Consider the following 11,032-nt stretch of genomic DNA (forward strand, 5'->3'; position numbering starts at 1 on the left):
GAAAACTGGAAAGGTGCAAACAGTGTCCGTTCTTATTCATGAGACTGTGGATGCATTCATGCACACAATGTAGAGTAGTTTATGTAAACAGAAGTACTAACTGCTGCCCAGAGATAGGGGGATTTAGAGCTCATGTTCGTGACCTACTGTAGTACTTCCTTAAAACTTAAAAGGAAAGTCAAAGCAGGGGAAGACCAGACTGACACCAACAACAACAACAACAGAGCATTTATAGTCCACACCAGGCATTTTTAGAAAAATAAAAAAAATCCAACTTAGTTTTTGTATAAATTAAAACAGGGGATGTTATATGCTTAAAGATGCAGAATTAATGAATTTTTACAAACATAATTATAATGTAATATTATGTTTCCTTATACTAATTCAGTCATTTGTGCCATATTCAGAATTCAGGTCAGAATTAATTTACAGCGGAACCATCAGCAGTGAGTTGCCATTTTTTCATTAGACATCTGGATAAACATATGCATCACAATATGCAATGTGGCTGAATAAAAACACACAAACAGATCAAATAATTTGACAGTAACACTAAAAGGTTTCAGCTGGTGTTAAAGTAATGGCCAGGTGAAGTGATAATCAAACTGTATATGTGCAGCAGGTGTCACTGTTTTCCTGTTTCTCTCTGTGATGGCCAAGATAAATAGTATTTTGTGTTTCATTGAAACACAGTGTATCAATGTCTGGTTGACAGAGAGAGGTTTGCATGTGTCAAGAAAACGTTGTTGAGTTTTTATTGTATATTACTGTAAATTCAAATTGCAAATAGACCTTTTTTTGTTATAAATTAGTTTTCAGAATGTTGTACCAGGAAAACAAAACATAAACACTTCACCTCCTGCATAATAACTGGATTTAAAACATGGCCACATCCTAGTTCAGAGATTAATCCATAAAATAAAAAGTTTAGATTCAGAATCTGATGTAGAAATGATAAAAAGACTAATCTTAAATGAAACCTGAACTAGTATTTAATTAACTTTATGAAATGTATTCAGTTTTAATTAAATAATGTGAATCAGCATTATATTATGTTTGACCGACAGTATAATGTGTGTACTGCTCTTTTACCTTATTAAGTTTTATATCTAAAGCACTCTACAAACAAATTCTACAGATGATTGAAATACATGAAGCTCACAAATGACAAAAAGAAACATATCGCCACCTTGTGGACAACATGTCTAGTTTCACTTGTTTTTAAAAGTTAAAAAAAGGGAACAGATGCAGTAAAAACAAAACTCTACAAAACTCCCTAAATCATTTTCATCATCAATAGTTTTGAATTATTAGCATTGTTGTTCGACGGGTGTATTTTGATGGTTGAATAAAGGCCACTTTCTCTCCGTATGAAGGTGCTGTACGGCTCAATGTCTTGTGGCTCCTGCAGAAAAATGCATATTAAATATGATTAAAGTTAAATTAATCACTTCATTGAACAATGTTTACAGGTTTCTGTACAGTACCATGTTCGGTCGACTCCTCTGTGCATGTAGTCGTCTTCTGTTAATTCTGTAAATGGACAAATGAAAATGCTTTAGCACTGTGTTTTTTTCACTCTACATTGTGAAGTCTGTTTTTATAACAGGAAATGAAAGCCCACATCTTGCTTTAGTGCTTCATATGAAACTAAAACTCAAGATGTCATTTAAGCCTGCAGAGCATTTAAAGTTAGAAAAACGTGTAACTCATCAAACTAATATAAGTTAGAGAGAGTTAAATCAAAACAGATTCACTTTAAAAACAGCAGCACTTTTAAAATATTACTTGTCTTAAAACATAATAACAGTGACTCATACAAGACCTGTTGAAGATGTTTCATGTAGATCAACATAATCTCCTTTATCTTTCACAACATGAAGCCATATTGTTTAAGGAGGCTCCAATACTGCAGTACTCAGCAGCAGTGCCACAGTGGTAAGAGGTAAAAACCCTGAATTCAAAAATTTACTTTAGTGCAAAAGTATTGCCACCACAAAATACTTAAAGTACTCTAGCATTTAGAGCATGCGTGCATATTATCATTAGATTATGACTGATTATGTGTAATATAAAGAATTTTTAATGTTGCTGCTGTTAAAGGTGGAGAGACTTACAACTACTTTATTACTTTAGAAATCATTTAGAAAAAGATGTTTTCCCTTATTTATAGTGAAGTAAGTAGCATAAATTCAACACTCAGCTGTATTAAATCTGTATTTTTCACAGTACAAATACTACAGGTAGCAAGTAGGACATGGTACATTACAAAGTATGTAATTTACTATAAAGAACTTGTAAAATAAAAAATAAAAAAATAAATTATAAACTTAACCTAACTTAAAAAGTTAACTTAAGAGTATCCACCACACTCAGAGCAGTTTCTCACCCGTGACTTAGTTGTCTGTGGATGAATCCCAGGATCACTCCAGACATAGTCATGATAAGTGTTACACCAATCAAAAGAGGAATGAGTGTCATTTCTGAAGAACCACTGAATGTAGGACCACTGGAGATAGTGGATTCTTCTTCCTCTAGAATATTGTAAACAAACAAAAAATACTATTTATGCTACTGGTTAAAGAACTTACTAATATAAGCTCGACACAGCACCACATAACATTATAATGGTGACATGGTGAAACTAAGACTTGTATTTGTATAATTACTATAAACATAATCCAATAAATATGTTAATAACTCAATGTAATGGAGGATAAACATGTTACATTAAGTATGAAAATAATACTCAGAGTACATTTACCTTCCACAGTGACGTTGAGATGGAGAATGAATGTTCCATCAAGTTGTGAACACTCACAGGTGAAGTTCCCACTGTCCTCTGCTGTTAAATTGATCAGGTGGAGAAATACAGTCTGATTCTCTGACATTAGTCTGAATTTGGAGCCACATTCATGTTCAAAGCCCTTTCCATAGTAATATGCCAGACGACACTGTTCTCCTCTGCTCCTCTCTGTGCTGATCCTACATATAATCAGTGTGATGATGTTCATCGTTTCATTGGAGCAAAGTTCAGTGACATCTGGTTTACTGCCAAGAGTTTTAACAAGAGTCACTGCAAACAATCAATAATCAAAATCAAATTATCGGAAATACAGACAGGAAGTTAAATGTTACGCACATAATGTCTGTTAAATCACAAATTCTTTATGATCATGAAAACTAGTTCCTGTACAGTACCTTCACTATCAGAACACACAGTTAGTGGGAGAAGCAGAACAAAACACAGAGTCCATCCATCCATACTGGACAACAAGCAGCTGCTGCTGGTAGAGTACAATGTACTTTACTGAGGGGAGGAATTCAAACTGTCAGAGGTTTGAGCTGGAGTGAAGTCTTCTATAAAGGAAGTGCTTCTACACGACCACTTCCACTTTCACACTAAGACACTCTAAAAGTAAAACTGTGAGAAACTGCATGAATACAGAAACATATTGGGACTGGAAATATTTTAATGACTTTATAACAACTTTAACTTTAGTTTCATACTTAATCCTCGTGTTTTGAATAGTTACATAATTTATGAGATTAATAATTTTCAGAAACATGCTGTAGTTTTATGTGCATGTAAAAAGAAGTCAGGTCATCAAACATCAGCTCTACAATCAGATGTTCTGATCATATTTGGAGCTGGATCCACTGAGAGTCCAACCTGTAGTAAAGACCGTCTACTTTGGTCTCACAGGTTCATGACAGTCAAACACGTTACATGCTGATGACGTGTTTTCTTTTATAGTTGTCACGTATTTAGAGACCTGAGCTTAGGCTGTATTCAGAGAGCAGTTATTTTTGAAGCTGGTTGTGTTAATGTGCTTCATCTGTTTCATAAAGGAACTGATCACATTTAGACAGTTGTGAGTGATAAACATCACTAAATGTAAGTGAAATAACTTTATTTAAATTAAGACTTCAGAACTGACTTTAATTTAAAGAGTCATTTATAATTAACACTGATCAAACTACAAACTAAACATGCACACTATTCTCTGTATTATTTACTTTGCACATTTTAAATAAAGCAGATAAAACACTCAGAAGCAAAACTGTCCCTGTGATCCATGAGTATCCACATTTTACACAGTTTCATTATCTTAATTAATATTTTCATACATTTCACAGTTTGCATCAGTCTCTCTTTCATCCATTTCCTGATTACTGTGTGCTGAACTTGTCCTGGTGTCGTGCTGATGGTGAATAGAGGAGACACTTTGGTACTGGTCATTAGTTGGATGATGAAGGTTTGTGTAGAGCTCGTCTGGGTCATCGTGGTTCTAGAAAAAATAAAAATAAAAAATTTAAATATGTTTTGTTTTTACTGTCTGACTAAATTATGTTGGCTGAAACTCTCTTCCTCTATTTTATATGACATGACTCCTGGTAACGTGTTCTCATTCTACATAATTACACTTCCTATTTTTTGTCTGATACAAATTTAAAAGTTAGTCTTTAGCATCTACTTCACACATCCAAAACTTCCTGTTTGGCTTCTAACTACTTGTAGTAACAAGTATATTTTGCATTGGAATTCAAATTAAAAGTAAGAAGTGTCATTTTGTAAAACTGTGGGACGAGGTCATGTGAAAATAAAAAGGAATAAATGTATGTCTGATTACAAACATTAAAGAAGCTGTTTTCTGAGTTTGGTATAGAACTAAATAAAACATTACTCACTGCAGAGCTGGAAGAGTCACATCCAGATGTTCCAGTTGTTGCTGACCTTGAACACTTTCTTTAAATACAAAACGATAACAGCGTTACTGCAACTCAAACACACTGTTTGTACACTTAAATATACAACAACTAACTAAATAATAATGTTCACTTACAGATGACTTCTTGTGCTGTGGATACATTTCAGAACTCCAGTTATAGTGACGTTAGTGAAACACCAAATATACACATATAAACATGGGACGACTAAAAGCTTATCTTGATCTTGTTGAACAATATTTCTCAAGTATTTAGAGCATGCATGTATATTATAATTAAATTATGACTGTGCATGCATTCCTGTGTATTATACAGCGTTTTGCTTGTTGCTGTTGGTAAAGATTGAGTAACTTACAACTATTTTCCTACTGTGGAGACATCATTTAGAAAAAGTAAATTTTGTCTTATATATAGTGAGGTCCAACAGTTTCTTCTTCAACTTAAGAGTATCCACCACACTCATAGCAGTTTCTCACCCGTGACTTCGTCGTCTGTGGAAGAATCCCAGGATCACTCCAGACATAGTCATGATAAGTGTTACACCAATCAAAAGAGGAATGAGTGTCATTTCTGTAGGACCACTGGAGCTAGTGGAGTCTTCTTCCTCTAAAACATTGTAAACAAGCAAGAAAATACTATTTATGCTACTGGTTTAAAAATATACTAATATAAGCTCGACACAGCACAACATAACATTATAATGGTGAAATATGGTAAAACCAAGACTTGTATTTGTATAAATACTATAAACATAATCCAATAAATATGTTAATAACTTTAATGGACTCTAACTAATGGAGGATAAACATGTTACATTAAGTATAAAATAATACTCAGAGTACATTTACCTTCCACAGAGACGTTGAGATGGAAAATAAATATTCCATCAAGTTGTGAACACTCACAGGTGAAGTTCCCACTGTCCTCTGCTGTTAAACTGATCAGGTGGAGAAATACAGTCTGATTCTTTAACATTAGTCTGAACTTGGAGCCACATCCATGTTCAAAGTTCTTTCCATACTCATACAGCAGACGACACTGTTCTCCTCTGCTCCTCTCTGTGCTGATCCTACATATAATCAGTGTGATGATGTTCATTGTTTCATTGGTGCAAAGTGGAGTGACATCTGGTTTACTGCCAAGAGTTTTAACAAGAGTCACTGCAAACAATCAATAATCAAAATCAAATTATCAGAAATACAGACAGGAAGTTAAATGTTACGCACATAATGTCTGTTACATCACAAATTCTGTAAGATCATGAAAACTAGTTCCTGTACAGTACCTTCACTATCAGAACACAGAGTTAGTGGGAGAAGCAGAACAAAACACAGAGTCCATCCATCCATACTGGACAACAAGCAGCTGCTGCTGGTAGAGTACAATGTACTTTACTGAGGACAGACACAGTTCTCTGAACTGTTCTCTGGTTCATAATAACCTCACAGTGAACTCTTCTTAAAGGAAGTGGTTCTGCATGACTTAAAGCGTTTCATATTCAGACACTATGATGCAGATGTATGAATATCTATATCTATATAAATATCTTACTGACTTTAACACTGTCAAACTGTCTTTTAAGAGACAAGACCCCAAAGGGTCACAAGGTCACTCATCTTTAAAAGTGATCGAATAATTAGTTTGAGCTGAAGTATAATCTGGATTAAATATTGTCTATACTGGTCTTACAGTTTGTATTATTAGTGAGAGTCAAATATTGTGTAATCTGAAAACTGAGGTGTTTCCTTTTGTGGTTTTTACATATTTAGAGGCCTGAGCTTCAGTTGTAAAGAGCAGCGTGGTTTCAGCAGCTCGTTGTAGTTTCTGTGTCTGAATAGTTTGATAAGAAAATGTCGTGTTGCCTTCACACTTTATTAACTTGACTCAGTTGTTCAATTACTTTGTACAAATTAATATTTTAGAAGTGATTTTGGATTGAATCCAGTTAATAACTAACACACACATTATGTATGTTCCATAATGATATAAACACAGGTGTAGTTCCCACTGTCATCTGCTGAGAATGAGAGATTAATGAAGATGGAGATACATGATCATTACCTATTACTGTATTTCTGCTTTTTCATTTAATTCCTAACACCTCAGAAATAGAAAACATATTAAAATGGGAAAGAAATGTACAGTAGCTAGAAAAAGTCTAAATGTGATCTGTATATCAACAAACACCATGGGAGGAAGTAAAACAAACTATTTAAATCTCTCTTTGTTTGCTGCCAGTATTAATTGAGTATTAAATCAAAGTGTCATTCTCTGGAGATGCTGGGCTTGAGTCAGCAGCACAAATGTTAGTTTAATGTGCTGTAATCAAATCAATGAGTAAACTGTGAAATTGAGGTTTTGATTAATGCAGATGAGAAATGAAATAAAGAGGTCAAAGATAACAAAAAGGGGGACCCACTGAAAATATGAAAATGGAAGTAGATGCTGGCTTCAAGGTTCCACTGAGTACACAAAGGTTCAGCTGGAACCTCTGCGCCACCTAGTGTTTATGGATTTTATTTCATGATGATGATGTTTGAGATGTGCTGCAGGTCAGAGGCATCAACATGAACTGTTGAATATTTCATTGACCATATTTATATTAATCCATTCATCCTAGTATAGAGTGGGCATCAGCAATAAGAGAATAATAAGTGACATACAAGTATAATTAAATTAATCACTAGTTTTTATCACACAAAAAAACTGAGCTGATATTAAATTATTTATGTCATCAGTGTTTATTAGCTATACTCCACTATATTCCACTCCTTCTCTGTGCAAAAGTAAATACTATAATCTCAATATTTAGTAAATTATGTTGTCATCAACTTTTCACATAGAAACATTATTATAAAAGAAAGATAATATTTTAACTGCCAGTTTCCAAAAAGTCAAGATCATTCACATATTACATAATTAGATAATGATCAGTGGTTTGGATATTTTCACATGGATCAGTCTGTCTTGAATCTAGTTCCTCATCATTTACGTTTTATAAACATGTGACTATATCTCACTGTGGTAGAGGTTGTTTGGTAGAGAAGGCTGGTGTAGGGATCATCTGGGTCATATTGGTTCTATAAAAAAGAAAAAGCTTAATGAGCTGTGTTGTTACTGTCTCTCCTGATTCAAATAAACAAAAAAAATCCACTTTATGCAGGAGCTTGTACAGACAGTATAAATCAGAAGCATGAAACATTGGTAAGATTTGCAAAAAACATATTTTACATTTTCATTTAGTCATTTAGCAGACGCTTTTATCTTACAAGTGAGGAACAAGGCAAGCAAACAAAATCTAAGTCAAGGAGAAAAAACATCAAAGCAAAGTGCTATCAAAGAAGTGTTTCTGTTTCAAGAGATTTAAGTACAAGAGAGCAGAAAAGTTGTTTTTTTTAAAGGCAAAGTGCATTTTAAAACAAATACATCTCAGACATCAAATACATCTAATACAGATCATCTATGTAACTGTCACAATATTAATATCTGTTAGAACAATCACTGAATTAATGCAAAAACTCACACATCTGGAATCTACTTTTAAATATTTTAGCTATTTCTATTTCTATTTGTGACAAAGATCATTAAACTAGCTCCTTTAAGTTCACAGGTACAAAATAACACCACTCACCACAAAGCTGTGGGTTTTACAGTCAGATGTTCCAGATGCAGCTAAACTCATACAGTTTCTTTGCATAAGAAGCAAAATTAACATTAGTCAAACACCACATATACACATATACACATGGGAGGACTGAAAGCATATCTTAATCTTGTTGAAAAATATTTCTCAAGTATATAGAGCATGCATGTATAGTATAATTAGACTTTCACTGTGGATGCATTCCTATGTATTACAGAGTTTTGATTGTTGCTGCTGGGAAAGGTGGAGTAACTTACAATAATTTTATTACTGTGGAGACATCATTTAGAAAAAGTACATTTTCTCTTATTTATAGTGAAGTACTACAGTTTCTCACCCGTGACTTTGTCATCTGTGGAAGAATCCCAGGATCACTCCAGACATAATCATTATAAGTGTTACACCAATCAAAAGAGGAAGTTCTGAAGGACCACTGGAGATAGTGGAGTCTTCTTTCACTAAAATATTGTAAACAAACAAAAAAATATTACTTACGCTAATGGTTAATAAACCTACTACTATAAGCTCGACACAGCACAACATAACATTATAATGGTGAAATGTGGTAAAACTAAGAATTGTTTCTGTATAATTACTACAAACATAATCCAATAAATATGTTAACAACTCAATGTAATGGAGGATAAACATGTTACATTAAGTATATAATAATAATCAGAGTACATTTACCTTCCACAGTGACGTTGAGATGGAGAATAAATGTTCCCTCAGGATATGAACACTCACAGGTGAAGTTCCCACTGTCCTCTGCTGTTAAACTGATCAGGTGGAGAAATACAGTCTGATTCTCTGATATTAGTCTGAACTTGGAGCCACATCCATGTTCAAATGTCTTTCCATAGTGATAGAGCAGACGACACTGTTCTCCTCTGCTCCTCTCTGTGCTGATCCTACATATAATCAGTATGATCATGTTCATTGTTCCATTGGAGCAAAGTTCAGTGACATCTGGTTTACTGCCAAGAGTTTTCACAAGAGTCACTGCAAACAATCAATAATCAAAATCAAATTATCAGAAACACAGACAGGAAGTTAAATGTTACGCACTTAATGTCTGTTAAATCACAAATTCTTTATGATCATGAAAACTAGTTCCTGTACAGTACCTTCACTATCAGAACACACAGTTAGTGGGAGAAGCAGAACAAAACACAGAGTCCATCCATCCATACTGGACAACAAGCAGCTGCTGCTGGTAGAGTACAATGTACTTTACTGAGGGGAGGAATTCAAACTGTCAGAGGTTTGAGCTGGAGTGAAGTCTTCTATAAAGGAAGTGCTTCTACAAGACCACTTCCACTTTCATACTAAGACACTCTAAAGGTAAAACTGTGAGAAACTGCATGAATACAGAAACATATTAAAACTAAGTCAGCCAGAAACCTGGGGGTCATCATTGATGACCAGCTGACCTTCACAGATCACATCACATCGCCACAGTCGCTAGGTCGTGTAGATATGCCCTCCACAATATCAGAAAGATCAGACCCTATCTGACGGGGTACACAACCCAACTCATTGTACAGGCGTTGATCTTATCTCGCCTGGATTACTGCGATGCACTACTGATGGGTTTACCGGCATCCACGACCAAACCCCTCCAGATGATCCATTATGCGGCAGCACGCCTCATTTTTAATCAACCAAAAAGGTCTCATGTCACACCGCTCTTCAGATCTTTGCACTGGCTTCCTGTGGCTGCAAGGATCAAGTTCAAAGCTCTGTCTCTTGCCTACAGAGTGGTTAACTCCACAGCTCCATCTTATCTCAATTCAATCGTTCAGGCCTAATTCCCCTCCCGTCCACTGCGCTCAACCAGGGAACGTCGTCTGGTGGTACCAGCACCACACAGTCGACACCAAGGAAAACTGTTCAGCTCAGTGATCCCACGATGGTGGAATGAGCTGCCTCTCTGCACGCTCAGCCACCTCACTTGCAATCTTTAAAAAACAGCTGAAAACAGAACTCTTCCGCATCTTCCTTTGCACTTAAAAAAAATAAATAAATAAAAATTCTACCCTTTCATTCTCACATCTCTTGAAACAGAAACACTTTTTCGATAGCAATTTGCTTTGATGTTGTTTCTTCTTGACTTAGATTTTGTTTGCTTGCCTTGTTCCTCACTTGTAAGTCGCTTTGGATAAAAGCGTCTGCTAAATGACTAAATGTAAATGTAAATGTAAACTGGAAATATTTAAATGACTTTATAACAACTTTAACTTTAGTTTTATACTTAATCCTCGTGTTTTGAATAGTTACATAATTTATGAGATTAATAATTTTCAGAAACATGCTGTAGTTTTATGTGCATGTAAAAATGAAGTCAGGTCATCAAACATCAGCTCTACAGACAGATGTTCTGATCATATTTGGAGCTGGATCCACTGAGAGTCCAACCTGTAGTAAAGACCGTCTATCTGAGTCTCACAGGTTCATGACAGTCAAACACGTAACATGCTGATGACGTGTTTTCTTTTATAGTTGTCACGTATTTAGAGACCTGAGCTTAAGCTGTAATTAGAGAACAGTTATTTTTGAAGCTGGTTGTGTTGATGTGCTTCATCTCTTTCATAACGGAACTGATCACATTTAGACTGTTGTGAGTGACAAAACATCACTAAATGTAAGTTAAATAAC

The 11,032-nt window shown here is 34.9% G+C and overlaps 1 protein-coding gene across 2 annotated transcripts; it reads right to left on the reverse strand.

Moving 5' to 3' along the window:
• On the reverse strand, window positions 1-6,124 carry LOC117152830. 2 transcript variants are annotated; one of them, XM_033325867.1, is made up of 5 exons: window positions 6,017-6,124; window positions 2,765-3,076; window positions 2,390-2,534; window positions 1,488-1,533; window positions 1-1,405 (listed from the first exon to the last, which is right to left on the reverse strand). In XM_033325867.1, the coding sequence occupies exons 1-5, from the start codon at window positions 6,078-6,080 to the stop codon at window positions 1,277-1,279; spliced, it is 696 nt and encodes a 231-aa protein (XP_033181758.1). In that variant the 5' UTR covers window positions 6,081-6,124; the 3' UTR covers window positions 1-1,276. The 2 variants fall into 2 exon arrangements, with proteins under 2 accessions (XP_033181758.1, XP_033181759.1); XM_033325868.1 differs by lacking the exon at window positions 6,017-6,124 and adding an exon at window positions 3,202-3,317 and having other exon boundaries at window positions 2,765-2,845.
• Between the last annotated feature and the right edge of the window lie 4,908 nt (window positions 6,125-11,032).

The sequence above is a fragment of the Anabas testudineus genome, chromosome 2 (genome assembly GCF_900324465.2).
Source record: "Anabas testudineus chromosome 2, fAnaTes1.2, whole genome shotgun sequence".
NCBI classification, from domain to species: Eukaryota; Metazoa; Chordata; class Actinopteri; order Anabantiformes; family Anabantidae; genus Anabas; species Anabas testudineus.